Below are 18,312 nucleotides of genomic sequence, written 5' to 3'. Positions count from 1 at the left end.
CTGCTGTGTGATCCCAATTGAGTAATTTGCAGGTGATTTTTTTTCTTGCACTCGTTTTGGTCCAGTTTTTCAGTGACGCTGTGTGGTTATGTTTATCTTTGGGAGGAAACTGGAGAGAACATCCAAACTTCACACAGAAAGGCTCCCGAGTCGGGAATCAAACCCAAGGCCTCTTTGTTCGGAGGCGCAATTGTTACCGCTGGGTCACAGTGGCAGAGCATGTTTAACACGAGCCCTGTCCACTTTTCTCCCTATTGCTAGTCCAGCGCATGGGCCCTCTGGCCCAATGGGCTCCGGTGCAGTTGCACGGCCTGCACTCTCGGTAGCTACACGACCAATGGGCCGACTGTTCAAGGCAACTACAATCATTGTAAAGTGTATGTGTGTGTAGCGGCATAGTGGTTAGCGCAACCGCACTAGGGATCTGACACCCTGATTTAAATTCCCGGCCATGGATAACATCGGTGGTGGAGATTTGAATCGGTCCTGTGCCTTCCCTAGGTCGACTCGGCCTGAAACGAATACCTCATTCGTTGTGTTAACATCAGCCCTGGGGAGACGAACACAGCCAGGCATTGTCCAGCCCACACCCACCCTCTTGTGCGTGATGCTGTGACCCTTAGAGTTGTAAGTTTATTTTTTTTAACCAGGTGAGAACTCAAGAGTTTCATTTGCAAGGGTGACCTGGGACATTATTCGATCAGAAGGGGGCCCGACGATTGCCGTCTGTGATCCCACTTGAGTGACTAGCAGTGTCATTTTCGGGTTTTGGCATATTTGGAGTCTGACGCCGGCATGCATCGGCCTGCTCTTCCGAATGACGTCACGGGATCTTTGAGGTCCACTTTGAAGCAGACTGCGTGTGGTGTTATGGTTATTACAGCCACAGTTGTAGGTGCTCGCTAACTTCACTTGCCCCAACAGTCTATTAATGCTAGACGGGGAACTTTGTCTTTGCGTGTGTGTGTATGCACAGCGGTTTTGTGTTCCTGAGACTCATCTGCCCGGCGATCCTCACACCCAAAGCTTTCGGCATCATCTCCGGTACGGACCGCTGCTCTACAATGACGGTGCCACTCGTGGGCAGACCGTCTTACAGACAGGGGTCGTGTGAGAGTGAGACCTGACGCTGGTCCTCGCGAAACACTCGCCACTCCGCTGAGCCTGATCACTTACAGACCCCACACTCACCAGATACTCACCTCTCAGCTGACCTCCGTCACTAATAGACACAACTCACGCACACTCACCAAATACTCGCCACTCACAGACACTCACCACTAATAGACATTAAAAAAGTAAGCACAAAGTCAGCGCAAAGCACTTGACTATACGCATACCAGTCGAGTGTTATTCACTTCTGCTGTGCAATGTTGGTTGAGATTGTATCTAAATGCAAGCTGATCTCACGGTGCAGTACCGAGAGAGGGAGAGGAAGTCGGTGATGGAGGACACGAGGAGGGTATCCAGTCCGGACTGGAACAGGGACAGGGAGTTGCCAGCACGGATGACTGGGGGGGGAAGGGAGCTTTAAACGCGTGTGTAAACACGTAGAGAACGGTAGCGTCGTGGTTAGCGCGCTACACTACAAACCTGGCGACCTAAGATGGATGTCCACTCATGGTCAACATCAGTGACGAATATCTGAACCAGTCCTGGGTCTCCCCTAGGCTGACCCAGCCTCAAACGAGTATCTGGTGCGATATATATATATAACATCGCCACTCGGGAGACAAAAAGCAGTCGGCCGTAGTCCTGGCCACCCACCCCTTTGTGTGCCGTGCCGGGCTTCATAGGAGCTACCCACCAACAGCGCCTGCCCCAGCATTCTGTTAAGGCTACGTGGGGCATCTTTGCCTTTGTTTGCAGACCCCCCATCTCCTACAGCCGTCCGCACTCTCCTCCTCGCCGCCAAGTCCCTTCAGAACCTCGCCAACCTCGTCGAGTTTGGAGCCAAGGTACAGCTCCTTAACAGGCGCTTGCCGACGACGCTGGCCACACACGCGCCGTCGCGCGGCGTGGGCAGTGCTAACTCCGGGGAGATCACCGCAGCCGGGCGCGTGCTTTGTCCTGGCAGCCCCACCTCCTGCACGCGTGTGCCGTGCCGGCCTTAACGCACGGCCCGTAATGTCGCTCCACTGCCGTGCGGGTGATTGGGTGTGTTTGACCTTCATCACGCTGGTCACCACGGGTTGGTGAAGGTCGGATGTGGGAGGGTTACAGGGCAACAATGGATTTTGCTGCACTGCTGCCCACGGTAACCGATAACACTTGTGTCTTTTGTGCATGGTGGTCGCCAATCCAAGCACTATCCAGGCCCAACCCTGCTTAACATCCGAAATCTGATGTGATCCAGTGCAATTTGGCTGATGTGGTCATAGGCCGGCCTTAATAGGGCCTTGCCTAACCGCACTTGCCTCCTCCAGCCTGTGTCGGGGAGTGGCGGTGCAGCGGTTAGCGTTGCACTGCGCAACGAATCAAACGACCCGAATTCCATTCCCACTAATGGCCAATAAGTGACGGCGAATATTTGAAACGGTCCTGGGCCCTCTTCCCCTTGGTCGGCTCGCCCTCAAATGAGTACCTGGTGGGGGTGTGCAAACATCATCGGGCGTGGTGCTGCCACCCACTCCCTCATGCCCCGTGCCGGCGTTCATAGGTGCCCGCTGACGGCACTTGCCCCGACAGTCTGTTCAAAGCCACACGGGGGATCTTTGTCTTTGCGTGCAGGAGGCGTACATGGAGGGCGTTAACCCGTTCATCAAGCACAACCGCCAACGGATGGTCACCTTCCTGGACAAACTCGCGGTAACCATCGTGATTGTGCTCCTGTAGCGACGACGATGATGATGACGGGGATGTCGATGATGACAACGACGATGATAATAATAACAATTATAACGGCACTGACGACGATCATGACGATGACGACGATGATTCGTTTAGAGTGTAGCTCTCTAACGCAGTGAGCGGCCCTCAGTAGCGCTGTTGATGGTGCTCCGATTGGCGGTGTTGGCGCTGCTGTTGACGTTAATACCGACGTTGGTGATGCTGCTGTTAGCTGATGTTGCTATTGTTGCCAATCATGCTGTTGGTGCTGCTGCTGCTGATGATGACGATGATGCAGTCATTGAGGCCGATGCCGTTGTTGCCGCTGGTGCTGCGGTATGCAGAATGTGCAGGAGTTGTGCGATTCCCCGGAGCACTTCAAGACGGACGTGTCGCGCGACCTCGCGGCGCTGCACAATGTCTGCGTGTGCCACCTGGACGAGTTGCGTACGCTGAGCAACGAGCGCGGAGTGCAGCAGGTGAGACGCACGCACACGTAGACAGGTGGCCTCACCATGGCGCTTGTGCCAGGCTAGGTTCACTTTGAGTTCATTACGAAGCGTGGAAGGCTCACTGGTAGGAGTTCACGGGTGCCATAGTTTGACTGGACATGTGGGAAAATACTGGACATCTGTGTAAAGGCGCTTTATAACTCATCGGATCCCTCCGGTATAAATAAATATTCTCATTCTGACTGAGATGACTGGCAGATGCACCACCTGTGCTCCCCACTGTGTTGTGCATAGGCAGTCGGGGGCGATGCTGCTTTGTGTAATATTAATTGACTCTTCGAATGACGTCAAGGAATCTTGAACGTCCACTGCGAGCGAAGCAGACGTATGTACATTATGTTGAACCTCTTTTGTGCACCTCTTTTAACCTACCATGCTAATCGAAAGTGCAGATGGCGCGTGGTTAGTATCTTACGGTTGATGCAGACCGCATTGTTAACCAGGGCCACCCGCCGCATGCGAACCACGAAACGCTCTGCCGCTGGGCCCCGTCACCGTGACCACGTAGACGCTCGCCAACGGCGCTTCGCCCTGCGCTGTCTCGGCGGCTAAGCGGGGGGGTGGTGGGTGACCTCCACCTTTGTGTGTGCGAGTGCAGCACGCGTTGAAGAAGCTGCTGGCCATCACGGAGATGCTGCAGCAGAAGCAGAATCATTATCTGTCCATGGGCGGGCAGGTCAGGTAGCCTCCGGTGGTGTCCTCCTGCACAACCAGCTCAGCCTCGGCAGCCCCAGCCCATCCATCGCCTTCGCTCTAATTTATTTTACTCCACCTCGGTTTTAACGCGTCGTCGTTTATACGTATATTTTTTTCTCCATCCCCCCCCCCCCATTCGCATACTCGACAGCGCAACGACCGAGGTCTCCTTCTGCCAATCACAGCCTGCAACGTGTAATTTATAGCTCAAACATACTCGACTCTCTCTCTCTGATGGTTTTTTTTTTACGTCGATTTATAAATATGTGTATACTTCGTAAAATTTTTGTATCATGTTTATTATTATTCCCGTCGACGTCTCTGCTCCGCAATCGTTTTCTCCGCTCGTTTTTTTCCTTCATTCGGCCGATCGTCGGCGGCCGAGCCCGGCGGGTTTCCCCCCCCCCCCCGTGTGCCCTGGCGTCACACTCGTCCAATCGCAAGCCGACTTCCGGGCTACTTGACCGTACCCCCCCCCCGCCACTTTCGTCCAATCCAATGGTGCGGCCCAATCCGGCAGCCGCACTCTCTCTCTGTCTCTCTGATTCCTGCGGAATCGTAAATTCTGCCGCGGAGGATGGACTAAGAGCGTGCACACGTGTTGCGTGTCACCTCCTGCCTCCCGCTGGCTCGTGGTTCATTGAGTTAATTGCTGCGGATTTTGTTTGGGTTGGCACTTGCACCCCTCCCCCCCACCCGACTGCGTGTTTTTATTTGCGAACGGTGGCGGCGACTTTGACGACGTTCTGAAGAGCGAGGAATAATTATAATCGATGCATTAATGAGATATGATGGGGTGGGTACCAGGTGTGGGGGAGGTGGGGAGAAGGGGTGGGTGTAGGGGAGGGGTAGATGGGGTTAATGGGATAATTAGTAGGGGTCATCACCGGTTAGGTAAGGGGGGGTGGGGTTTGAATAAATAAATTAGTGATCAGCTAACACTATGCAAAATTACGTGTGGAAAACACACGCAAGCAACAGCCACCATCGCACGGACGAACGGATGGATCACCGGAGGGACATACAGATTACCAGACGGATCACCGGACGGATTACCATACAGACGGACAGATGATCACCGAACGGACCGACAGAATGCCGGACGGATCGCCGTACGGATCGCTGGGCACGCAGGGCGCATGGTCGCGGAGCTGCCTCGCCGGCGCTCCGCGGCGTGAGCGAGCGGCCCCAAGCGTCACCGGCTACACGCCTGGCGAGTGAGTGGCTCAACAGCCGACCCAACTGCCACTGGCTGCTCAATCTGACGAACCGCTCGGGCGGTTTTACCCGGCGGTTCGCCAACCTTTTCTGGACACGCGGACCGCAGCCAACCAATCGTGCTGTGAAATGCCATGAAAACTATTAACTTGCTTTTTGTTGAGCGTTCTAAATAGTCGTGCCATGGGCAGTCGAACACGCGGTGCTTTTTGTGAAGGGGAATCGGAGTTTAAATCCCTAGTGGTTTGCACGACGCCGGTTGGGGGAAACCCGCTTGGCATGACTGCTGGCCATGAAATCTGGTCGCGTGTTCGTTGCGCAACAGCCACGGGCCGTCGAGTCGGGGCGGCGTGGCGAGTTTTAAAAGAGAGATTTTTATTCTTTTGGGTCTTTCTTTTCTCGGGGCGGGGGCCGGTGATTCTGCGCAGCACGTCCAGGGCGGCCGGCCGGCAACTCGTGACCCGCGTGGCAAGGTGCCAAAGCCACCACTGGGTTGAGCCGAGCCGAACGAGCGAGTCTCCGGGCTCCCGTGTGCCGGGCACACTCACACACACTCTCACTAATGAAGACATCACAACAAAAACAGGGTTTCTAAATGCCGGTGCGGTCGTCATTTAGGCTGCGATTTCTTAATTCCGATGTTCTCTAATAAATGTCGATAAGCACAAGGCTGCATGGTAATAGTTCCGCACGCTCTCTCTTGTGTTGGAGCAACTGGGGGGGGGGGGGGGGCAGATTGTCTGGCGAGCCTGCAGCCCCCGGGACATGCGCGTGCTGACTTGTTCCCCCTCCACCCTGTGGGAGTTCTGAGGAGTCGTGAGCGCAGCGTTTTGCTGTCGTGCACAGGGAAGGCAAAAGAAGCCGAAAAATGGCTAACAAAAAAAACATTGACGATCGTTGGCTTCCCAGCAAGCGCGTGCTTGATCTCTGGTGCGTTGTCTCAAAGGAAACGTTCATCCGTACGCATCCCGAGATACCGGACCCGGTGTCCCGCGCCGGGGGTGCGGTGGCGTTGGGTGTCTTTCTGGATTCCCGTCCACGCCGGCGTCTGTTCTGCTCCCCGTTCCGCGATGTCCTCCCTCGTCGCGCCCCAAAGTTCAACCACTCACCGCCGTTGCGGTCGCGTCGCCTCTTCCTTGTCGCCCGCGCCTCTCGAGATACAGTTTTCCACTACGTGCACTTAACTATACAAACAAAAAAAACTTTCAAAAATTGCAAAAGCAAACAAAAAAATGTAACCGTTGCCACCACCACCGCGCACCCTCGTTGCTGTCTCCTTACTCCAAAAGTGCGACGCCGCGTCTCGCCGGTGCCATCTGTAATGCGCCCGTTGCTCCCAATGCTCGCGTTATTTCCCGTGTCACGTTCCTGCCGTCACCACCGGCTTCACAGTTTTCTTCTTCGATGATGATGATGTTACCGTCGTTTAATACTTAAGAGCCGTGACGAACGGGCGGCAGAATCGGCCGAAAGTTGTAGTTTAAAACTGACGACGTTTTTCTTTTTGTACACGACATGTATCAAATGAATAAATGCTGTTTGTTGTTGGAATAAACAATGCCAAATATGTACATAAATCATCGCCGGTTTGCAGCATGGTTCATTTGACACGAAAACCACCGTGCTTTGTCGCATCGCCACGCTGCTAATAACCACACCGCGTGGATTAATGCGTGGATTCATGTCGCATCTGCTTTTGTTTTTGACGGATGCGATGGGAGTCGCGGCTATTTTTACGGTTCTGCTTTTTTGTTCCAGGAAAGCCTCGCCGAGTCGCATGACTTCTTTTCTTTCAGTAGGAGGCGACGGTTGCTTGATTTTGTACAGAAACTGGGGGGGCATGTCCAGCTGTCTAAGCTGGCCTGCTGTTCGCGTGTGATGGAAGTGCCGTCGTGAAACAGAGTCGTCGTGAAACAGAGTCGTGAAACCGAGTAGTCGTGAAACAGAGTCGTCGTAAAACCGAGTCGTGCGCCCAGCCGTCGCTCACCGCGGATTCCCCTCTCGGGCGGTGGTTCTCAATCCGGGGTGGGGGGGGGTACACGAGGTGATTTATATACCTGTGAAATTATATCATACGCGAGAGTCATTAGTGAATAATCACGTATGGATCTGCAAATGGAAAATAAGTACGGGAAAATGTAAATTCATACGCCACCCTAGAACGATCCAAAGGATCTTTACAAAACTCATTGATCTTTTAACAAAGTGGTTTCCAAGAGTAACCAGCGAGCAAATGACGTCACGCACGCAGAGCGTCCCGTTAGTGGTATTTGCTGGTGAGGCTCTAGCTCACAAAACGGGCAATTGGTTCAAATATTGGCGTTCATTATTCACGTCTCGTTCTCGGGACCATGTTAGGTCGGGCAATGCGGTACTCTGTTTAAACGAAATTCAACGCGGGGGGGGGGGCTATAGCCAAACAAGGGTTGAGAAACCACTGCTGTGGAATACTCTGTCATGCTCTTTGGGTTAAAACGTCCTGACCTCGCCTGTGGCGTAACGTGAAAACCAAGGATCGTTCTATACACGGCATCCATGCGAATTACGTATATGTCAACCACTTATCAGTGCCTACCTTAACACAGACCAATTCGAACATTATTGGTCACCCCGTGCCCCTTATGAATCTCAACGTTCATCCTACAAAGTGTCGTCACAAGGGAGAAACACGGACACATTATGGGGGTTTTTGCCCGTATCGAAACGGCTGTTCGCCGTGTGGACCTAAAAACTCAATTTCCCTGCACAAGAATACGGGGTTCTAAACCACGTGGGCTGACACGGAGTGGCATCTCTACGACCGCCGGCAAGGAACCACAGACCGAGCTGCCAGGCGGCGTGGAATGGCGCTCACTACGAGTTCGGAGTTGACGTCCACCCACAGTTTATACAGGAAGCGGGAACTGCTGATGCGTCCTCTGGGAGTCTGTGGGGGTGGGAGAGAGCGGTGGGGACCCCCTGGAGGCAGCGTGGGATTATTATTTATTATTTTATACCATCTGGTTGCGATTCTCACGCAGTGTCTTAACGCAGTGTCCGGCTATCCGGGGGTTTTGTTCTCTCTCGGAGCCGGAAATCATCCCGTGGGCGGCCGGGGGGTCACAGCGGGGAGCTGCGGATCGTGCGATGGATGTTGGTCAGTTCGTGCAGAGCTGAAACTCCCGGGACGGAGTTGCGGAAAGCTCTGCACGAACTGCACGCCCCGGCGCCAAGGCTCTTTGTGCTGTTCTCGACCTCATGCCGCTCGTGCCGCTCGTCACCGGCGGGAGGTTCGTGAAGGACTCTGCGTCTGGGCAGTTGAAGGCGCAGTCGCCCTCACAACAACGAGCGGAGCGCCGGGCGGCTAAAACGCAGCGAGGTGGCGCGGTGCGGACCACAGGCGGTGCATCATCTGCCTGCCATCTTAGTCCAACCCCCATGGTGCCTGCTGGGTCTGTCTCGTGACCTCCTGCCGGCAGCGAGCCTTCGACACTTCACGTGATAGCCTCAGGGTGCACCTGGCCTGGCACAGGCGGCGCGGTGAGGTCACCGCCACTTCGTGATGGATGTCGGCTGTTGTTGGTGATGGTGACTGGGAACTGTAGGTCGGCCAGGGATGAGTGAGCGAACGAGCGAATGCAGCAGACACCCTCGCCACAGTCGCCTTGCAGTCCACCCTTCCAACGTCCCCCGCGTCTCTTGAGTGTCGGTGCGGAGTGAATGAAGTGAACGCAGCCATCACGATGGCACTGACGTTCCACCTCCGATTAGCACGGTTGGCTACGTACGGCGCGAAAAAAGTTCAACGCACACGTGTCTCGTAACGCCACCGCACAGTGATCACTCCTCGCGCTCGAAGAGAGAGGCAGAGATGGGGGAGGCGCCAGGGGGAGGAACCTTGCCCAAGGTGCGCGGTCCTACGTGTATCAAGGTGTTTATCGCCCGAGTAATGAGTGGCTCGTGCACGTGGGGAGGGAACCAGAGCACCCGGTGAAAACCACACGCGTCCCAGGAGGCGACGCTCCATCCCATGAAGATGGAACAGATGGCGATTAGTCCGCATTTTTTATGCATTTTCGCTCACAACATCTGCGTGTGATGCACCGACCCCTCGCTGTTGTCTCCACGTCGTGCAGGCCACGTGCAGCGAAGCGACTGGTGAAGACTGCCTGACGTCAGTCGGACTCGTGCATTTCAAAGTCCAACTCATAAGCGTTACATCTCGCACGAGTAACTCTTGTGGCATGTTCCAAAGGCATTTAACAACAACAACGGGTTAACGTTAACCTATACCCCCCCCCCCATCCCGATGTGTAACAACAGCCACTTGGATATTCGATCGCTCGGCGCGGCAATTCCTTGCTCCACGAGAGGGGGGCTCGCGTGACCCCACCCCTCCCCCACGTGTCAATGTTCATGCGCCCTTCGCCGAAGTCGTTTTTTGGTCTCGCCAACCGCACTCACTGGGTCTGGGTTTGGGGAAGTCGCAAGTTCCGTGGCGGAGAGAGAGACAGAGCCACAACTCGTGGGGTTACTTCGGTCCCGTGCTCCGTGCGAGTGGACACCACGGGGAGTGACGGAGCTCCACGGGGAGTGACGGAGCTCCACGAGGAGTGACGGAGCTCCACGTTGAGTGACGGAGCTCCACGAGGAGTGACGGAGCTCCACGGTGAGTGACGGGACCCCACGGGGAGTGACGGAGTTCCACGGGGAGTGACGGAGCTCCACGGGGAGTGACGGAGCTCCACGTTGAGTGACGGAGCTCCACATCCAGCACCTCCGCTGGAGTTTCCTCCAAGCAGTGACCGGATACGTTCAGAGGTGAGGACGTGGAGCGGTGGAGAGACACTCTCCAGTCGGAGTTCCACGGTGCGCAGGGACGTGCCGTTCATCACTCCCAACTCCGGTCTCTCCCGGTGAGCGGATATTCGGAGACGCGGGTCTCAGCCCCGCACAGATGGCGTTAGGGATAGGAGATAGTTTTGGGATAGGGTGAGAGATGAGGTTAGGGGATAGTGTTTGGCATAGGTTGAGAGATAGGGATAGGGGATAGTGTTTGGCATAGGGTGAGATATGAATAGGGGATAGTGTTTGGCATAGGGTGAGAGATGAGGTTAGGGGATAGTGTTGGGATAGGGTGAGAGATGAGGTTAGGGGATAGGGTGAGAGATATGAATAGGGGATAGTGTTTGGCATAGGGTGAGAGATATGAATAGGGGATTGTGTTTGGCATAGGGTGAGAGATGAGGTTAGGGGATAGTGTTTGGCATAGGTTGAGAGATAGGGATAGGGGATAGTGTTTGGCATAGGGTGAGATATGAATAGGGGATAGTGTTTGGCATAGGGTGAGAGATGAGGTTAGGGGATAGTGTTGGGATAGGGTGAGAGATGAGGTTAGGGGATAGGGTGAGAGATATGAATAGGGGATAGTGTTTGGCATAGGGTGAGAGATATGAATAGGGGATTGTGTTTGGCATAGGGTGAGAGATGAGGTTAGGGGATAGTGTTTGGCATAGGTTGAGAGATAGGGATAGGGGATAGTGTTTGGCATAGGGTGAGATATGAATAGGGGATAGTGTTTGGCATAGGGTGAGAGATGAGGTTAGGGGATAGTGTTGGGATAGGGTGAGAGATGAGGTTAGGGGATAGGGTGAGAGATATGAATAGGGGATAGTGTTTGGCATAGGGTGAGAGATATGAATAGGGGATTGTGTTTGGCATAGGGTGAGAGATGAGGTTAGGGGATAGTGTTTGGCATAGGTTGAGAGATAGGGATAGGGGATAGTGTTTGGCATAGGGTGAGATATGAATAGGGGATAGTGTTTGGCATAGGGTGAGAGATGAGGTTAGGGGATAGTGTTGGGATAGGGTGAGAGATGAGGTTAGGGGATAGGGTGAGAGATATGAATAGGGGATAGTGTTTGGCATAGGGTGAGAGATATGAATAGGGGATTGTGTTTGGCATAGGGTGAGAGATGAGGTTAGGGGATAGTGTTTGGCATAGGTTGAGAGATAGGGATAGGGGATAGTGTTTGGCATAGGGTGAGAGATATGAATAGGGGATTGTGTTTGGCATAGGGTGAGAGATGAGGTTAGGGGATAGTGTTGGGAAAGGGATGATAGTGGGTCGGTTTCAGTGCGGAATTGCGGGCGGGTTACGTGGAGTGGCTGGGGTGCGCGTGACAGCGTGTTAGGTCGGGGCTGAGTGTGCCACCAAACGGCTTCTGCTGATCACTTCCCAAATGACGACGCCGCCGTCGCCACCGCCGCGAGCGATTCGAACGGGGGGCGGACGATAACCCTGACCCGCAGCGGCGTTAACCAGGGCGGGCCGTCGGGCTCCAACCGCGAACCTGCGCAGCTGCTGCTGGAGCCGCGTCGTGGGCCAGACGGTGGCCCTCGCAGACAGAGTCGGCCCCGGGGGGGGGGGGGGGGATGCAATGTGGGGGGCCCCCAACGCCTTCAAACTAAAGCGGGAGTATTACATCTGACACCGTCACCACCACCAGCACCACCAGAGTGCGGGGCCCGGGGCGTGTACCCTCGGGGCGGCTGTGGCTTCCTTCCAGCATTCGCGTTCACGCGCCACGTGGAGCCATCAAACGGGGAAGAGCCGAGCTGTGTGCTTTTTGTTGTTCTTCCCCTCTCTCCACCACCCGATCGCTTTTTTCTTATCGCAACGCCAGAAATAGCAGCCACACGATCCATGAGCGGAATTTCCTCAAATTGGCCAACGCCCCGTGACTGTCTCTGAGCGTCACCACCGCTGTCCCCCGCGCCCCTCTCTGTCTCCCTACGCCACTGCTCCGGTCACCCCCGGGGCCGCCCCCCTGGAAAAATATCTGCGGTGCTTGTGCAGTGACATAGAATGGGTGACTACGGCGCGTAGCGCTGGTGACTGACTGGTCGAGAGCGAGATCGTGGTTGGAGTCGCCCGGTCTACCAGCAGGGCAGGTGATGACTGGCAGTGAAGGGCATTTGAGGATACAGCAGCCGGTCTGCCAGTCGGGCACGTGATAGGCACGGATGTCGGGTACAGGTGACAGAGGGGACACGTGCGACAGAGCCCAGAACCTTCTGGTAGGTTCCAGAAGGGGGCGTGGCCGACGGCGGAGCCAGGCCACGCTGGGGAGGATAAAAGGGAGGCCCTGAGACTGGGTCGGGGCTGTCTGCGGTTTGGGAATGGAGCCGTCGTCTTCGTCCCCGTCTTCACCTCCTCATCGGTGTTGGGTCAGGCAGAGTGCCGGCTGACCTGACCCGTATATAGTTATCCCCTATACTGTGGAACGTGTCGAATAAACGTGAATACCTCCTACTGTTAGTGTCTCTGAAGTGACTCATTACACTTGTAATCTGCTAAGGCTACACGGGGGGTCTTTGTCTTTGTAAGGGCAGCGGTGGTGCGCTACGAACCCGGCGGCCCGAGTTCGATCCTCGCTCACAACCACCAACACCCAGTGACGATTATCTGAACCTGTGTCTGGCCATCCTCCCCTAGGTCGACTCGGCCTCAAATGAGTAACCTGGGTTCGGTGTGTAAACATCGCCACCTGGGGGAGACAAAGGCGGACGGGCGTGGTTGCTGGCCACCCACCCCCCCTCATGTGCCAGTTTCGGCCTTCATAGGTGCTACTCGCTAACAGCACTTGCCCCTACAGTCTGTGACAGGCTACACGGGGGATCTTTGTCTTTGCATGTAGAACATTTTAAAATAAAAATATATAATATGCGACGTTTCGGGCATTAGCTCTTCCCTTTTTTTCAAAGCATCGTCGTGAATCGAGGGGCAGTGGAGAGAGTGGATGATATAACTATTTTTTACAAAAATAAAACTACAAACTTTTTTTTATTTTACCAGGTAAGGCCCCCGCTGAGCTACGTAGTAGCTGCTTTTGACAAGCGACCTGGGCATCACAAACGAGAGCTCAACCACGTGGCGGGATCTTTGTCGTAACGTCGTTTGGCAATGTATAGCAGCAGCCCAAACACTCTGAACGGGTGATGATGTTGATTCCAAATGTGGAGGGGAAAACCGGAGGACCCGGAGAAAAATCCACGCGACCACGGGAAGAAAGAGACACAATATACAAACTCCAAATATACAGCAGCAGGCGTCAGGGTCGGGATCGAACCCCCGACCTCCTGTGTACCAGGCGAGGGCGTTAACATCTCAGGCTGCTCCTGTCACACCGTGGGGGCGGCCCTGATGACAATTACAATCATTACAAATGTGTGTCCCTGATGACAGCTAAAGCCGTGCTCACGGTCTCGCCCTCATCCCTGTCTGGAATCGTGTACTTTGTACAGTGCTGTATGTGCACGTCTATGTATATGTACTGTAGTACTGTATACAGTACTGTCTGTGCTACGTTGTAAATACAGTACTACTACTACAGTACTGTATTTACAGAACGGCGTATACTGTATACACTGTATGCCCGACACATTGTATACAGTACATACAGTGCGGTGTGTGCAGGTGGTACACGTTTACTGTATAACAGTACACTATACTGTATGTACAGTCGATAATCGATTATCCAGCGGCTTCGGTTGGGAGTGGGTGCCGGGTTTTGAAAAACGTCGAATAATCAATAAATCAATCGTCATTATTATTTAAAATCGTCACCGCGCACGTGTGCGTGATGACGTCGCCCGCATCCCCACAGCGTTGAGCCGGGCTCGTGCGCGATGACGTCACACAGCCCCCACCCACCCCCCTCCAGCCTGGCCGTGGATCGATCGATGCTCGTAAATAACAAACGACGATATATTTATTTATTTTATACACACACATATACAGTATTACATTCGTTCATTCTACAGCCTCACAAGTATAGAATAGAAATAAGATAAGCAGGCCAATGTATTCCTTCTCCGGATAAATAAAAAAATAATCAAACATTTTGTTTCTTTGTATTGTACACATCCCAATCAGCCGCACGCTTCTCTTGCGAATTGCATCGTAGCAGCAGCGGCAGCAGCGGCATTGACTCAAAGCGACAGTCTCTGGAGCGGTGGGTTTCGACCCACGGGGTCTCATCAGCAGAGCGGGCGGGGCTTGCTGCCAAGACGATGCCGCACACAGAGGGGGCGAAGCCACAACTCAGAAATCTGTGACATTGGCCCGGAGAAATCCGCTGAGCCGTGAAGCTCTTTTAGCCACAGCTGTGATCGCGAGTTGCAGGAGCCGTGGAGGAGGAGACGCGGTGGCTGTGAAGTCGAGAGAGACGGGGAGAGACGGGGAGAGGAGATACTGCGAGATAATACTTCATCAGACGAGAGAGAGAGACACTGAGGTTGTGGTGGCAGATTGGAACCGACGAACACACGGGGAGAGAGAGAGATGGAGAGAGCGAGAGACGGCGATAAGGGGACACAGATGCTGGAGAGAGCCAAAGAGACACCGGCTGAGAGGGGGAGAGCGAAATAACAGAGAGGGCGGTGAGGAGCGATCAAAGGCAGAGTGGAGAGTCGGAGAGAGACGGAGAAGATGAAAAGGAAACACGGCAGCGAGGGTGCAGGGAGAGGCGTGGGGAGAGAGAGATTGCTGACAAGTTGGGAGAGTACGGAGAGAGAGAGAGGCAACAACAAGAGCTAAATTAGAGAGGGAGGGAGAGCTAATTTAGAGAGGCAGGGAGAGCTAAATTAGAGAGGGAGAAGTAATTTAGAGAGGCAGGGAGAGCTAATTTAGAGAGGGATGGAGAGCTAATTTAGAGAGGGAGGGAGAGCTAATTTAGAGAGGGAGAGGTAATTTAGAGAGGGAGGGAGAGCTAAATTAGAGAGGGAGAGGTAATTTAGAGAGGCATGGAGAGCTAATTTAGAGAGGGATGGAGAGCTAATTTAGAGAGGGATGGAGAGCTAATTTAGAGAGGGAGGGAGAGCTAAATTAGAGAGGGAGAGCTAAATTAGAGAGGGAGGGAGAGCTAAATTAGAGAGGCAGGGAGAGCTAAATTAGAGAGGGAGAGGTAATTTAGAGAGGCAGGGAAAGCTAATTTAGAGAGACAGGGAGAGCTAATTTAGAGAGGGAGGGAGAGCTAAATTAGAGAGGGATGGAGAGCTAATTTAGAGAGGGAGGGAGAGCTAAATTAGAGAGGGAGAGCTAAATTAGAGAGGGAGGGAGAGCTAAATTAGAGAGGCAGGGAGAGCTAAATTAGAGAGGGAGAGGTAATTTAGAGAGGCAGGGAAAGCTAATTTAGAGAGACAGGGAGAGCTAATTTAGAGAGGGAGGGAGAGCTAAATTAGAGAGGGACGGAGAGCTAAATTAGAGAGGGAGGGAGAGCTAATTTAGAGAGACGGGAGAGCTAATTTAGAGAGGGAGGGAGAGCTAAATTAGAGAGGGAGGGAGAGCTAATTTAGAGAGACAGGGAGAGCTAATTTAGAGAGGGAGGGAGAGTTAATTTAGAGAGGCAGGGAGAGCTAATTTAGAGAGACGGGGAGAGCTAATTTAGAGAGGGAGGGAGAGCTAAATTAGAGAGACGGGGAGAGCTAATTTAGAGAGGGAGGGAGAGCTAAATTAGAGAGGGAGGGAGAGCTAATTTAGAGAGACAGGGAGAGCTAATTTAGAGAGACGGGGAGAGCTAATTTAGAGAGGGAGGGAGAGTTAATTTAGAGAGGCAGGGAGAGCTAATTTAGAGAGACGGGGAGAGCTAATTTAGAGAGGCAGGGAGAGCTAATTTAGAGAGACGGGGAGAGCTAATTTAGAGAGGAGGGAGGGCTAATTTAGAGAGACGGGGAGAGCTAAATTAGAGAGGAGGGAGAGCTAATTTAGAGAGACAGGGAGAGCTAATTTAGAGAGACGGGGAGAGCTAATTTAGAGAGGCAGGGAGAGCTATTTTAGAGAGACGGGGAGAGCTAAATTAGAGAGGAGGGAGGGCTAATTTAGAGAGACGGGGAGAGCTAAATTAGAGAGGAGGGAGAGCTAATTTAGAGAGACGGGGAGAGCTAATTTAGAGAGGGAGGGAGGGCTAATTTAGAGAGGCAGGGAGAGCTAATTTAGAGAGGCAGGGAGAGCTAATTTAGAGAGACGGGGAGAGCTAATTTAGAGAGGAGGGAGGGCTAATTTAGAGAGACGGGGAGAGCTAAATTAGAGAGGAGGGAGAGCTAATTTAGAGAGACAGGGAGAGCTAATTTAGAGAGACGGGGAGAGCTAATTTAGAGAGGCAGGGAGAGCTATTTTAGAGAGACGGGGAGAGCTAAATTAGAGAGGAGGGAGGGCTAATTTAGCGAGACGGGGAGAGCTAAATTAGAGAGGAGGGAGGGCTAATTTAGAGAGACGGGGAGAGCTAATTTAGAGAGGGAGGGGGGGCTAATTTAGAGAGACGGGGAGAGCTAATTTAGAGAGGGAGGGAGAGCTAATTTAGAGAGACGGGGAGAGCTCACGAAACAGAGGGCGAATAAAAGCTGGGGGCAGACAGAGAGTGCGGCAGGGGGAGTGAGACAGAGAGAGAAGGGCAGGGAGAGTGAGAGGGGGGGGGTAAGGGGGGGGGGTAAGGGGGGGGTAAGGGGGGGGGGTAAGGGGGGGGCATCATTAGGGGAGCAGGGAGAGTGCAGCTCGCGTGGAGGGTCCCTGGGGGGGGGGGGGCTGCTGCTGCTGCCTCGAGAACGCCACAAAGACAAAAATCCCCGTATAGCCTTTGTCAGGGTGTTGGGGCAAGTGCTGTTAGAGAGCTCGGCTCTGCAGGGCTGGCAGGGAGCATCTACGAGGGGACGTGATAGTGGTGCGGGTGGCCAGCACCACACCCGCCTCTGCTGCATCGACCAGAAGCCCACACGCTCACCACACCCTCGCCACCCCTCACCAGACCCCCACCCTCACCACACGCTCACCACACCCTCACCACCCCTCACCACCCCTCACCAGACCCCCACCCTCACCACACCCTCACCACCCCTCACCACACCCTCACCAGACCCCCACCCTCACCACACCCTCACCAGACCCCCACCCTCACCACACGCTCACCACACCCTCACCAGACCCCCACCCTCACCACACCCTCACCACACCCTCACCACACCCTCACCACCCCTCACCAGACCCCCACCCTCACCACACCCTCACCACCCCTCACCACACCCTCACCACACGCTCACCACACCCTCACCAGACCCCCACCCTCACCACACGCTCACCACACCCTCACCAGACCCCCACCCTCACCACACGCTCACCACACCCTCACCACCCCTCACCACCCCTCACCAGACCCCCACCCTCACCACACCCTCACCACCCCTCACCACACCCTCACCAGACCCCCACCCTCACCACACCCTCACCAGACCCCCACCCTCACCACACGCTCACTACACCCTCACCAGACCCCCACCCTCACCACACCCTCACCACACCCTCACCACACCCTCACCACCCCTCACCAGACCCCCACCCTCACCACACGCTCACCACACTTTCACCAGACCCCCACCCTCACCACACCCTCACCACACCCTCACCACACCCTCACCAGACCCCCACCCTCACCACACGCTCACCACACCCTCACCACACCCTCACCACCCCTCACCAGACCCCCACCCTCACCACACGCTCACCAGACCATCACCACACCCTCACCACCCCTCACCAGACCCCCACCCTCACCACACCCACACCCTCCTCACCACACTCTCACCAGACCCCAACCCTCACCACACCCTCACCAGACCCCCACCCTCACCACACCCCCCACCACACCCCCACCCTCACCACACCCCACCAGACTCACACCAGACCCACCCCCTCACCACACCCTCACCAGACCCCCACCCTCACCACACCCTCACCACACCCTCCTCACCAGACCCACTCACAATCACACCCGCCCAGCACGGCCATTCCTCTCTCCCCCTCGTCTCCCTCTCGCCTCCCCCGTGTCCGTAAGGCGAGCGGGCGGGCGGGCGCCGTGGCCTTCCCCCCGTAGCCCCCCCCCCACCCCCCCGTGGCCTTCCCCCCGTAGCCCCCCCCCACCCCCCCGTGGCCTTCCCCCCGTAGCCCCCCCCCACCCCCCCGTGGCCTTCCCCCCACGGACGAGCGCTTCCCGCGGGCCGGCGGCCACTGGGGGGGTGGGGGGGG

The 18,312-nt window shown here is 54.9% G+C and overlaps 1 protein-coding gene across 3 annotated transcripts in view; it reads left to right on the top strand.

The window, feature by feature from the left end:
• RASA1 (RAS p21 protein activator 1) overlaps positions 1-4,839 on the top strand; it is a 42,190-nt gene extending 37,351 nt beyond the window's left edge. For all 3 annotated transcript variants that reach the window (XM_078874370.1, XM_078874369.1, XM_078874371.1), the window contains 5 exons: positions 977-1,044; positions 1,870-1,958; positions 2,731-2,808; positions 3,174-3,308; positions 3,940-4,839. In XM_078874370.1, coding sequence (XP_078730496.1) covers positions 977-1,044; positions 1,870-1,958; positions 2,731-2,808; positions 3,174-3,308; positions 3,940-4,026 — 457 coding nt within the window. In that variant the 3' untranslated portion in view covers positions 4,027-4,839. The remainder of the gene's footprint in view (positions 1-976; positions 1,045-1,869; positions 1,959-2,730; positions 2,809-3,173; positions 3,309-3,939) is intronic.
• Positions 4,840-18,312: the final 13,473 nt, after the last annotated feature.

This window comes from Lampetra fluviatilis, chromosome 39, assembly GCF_964198595.1.
Source record: "Lampetra fluviatilis chromosome 39, kcLamFluv1.1, whole genome shotgun sequence".
Classification (NCBI taxonomy): Eukaryota; Metazoa; Chordata; class Hyperoartia; order Petromyzontiformes; family Petromyzontidae; genus Lampetra; species Lampetra fluviatilis.
Note: the sequence above shows the minus strand (reverse complement) of the source record. Positions and strands in the feature narration are given on the sequence as shown.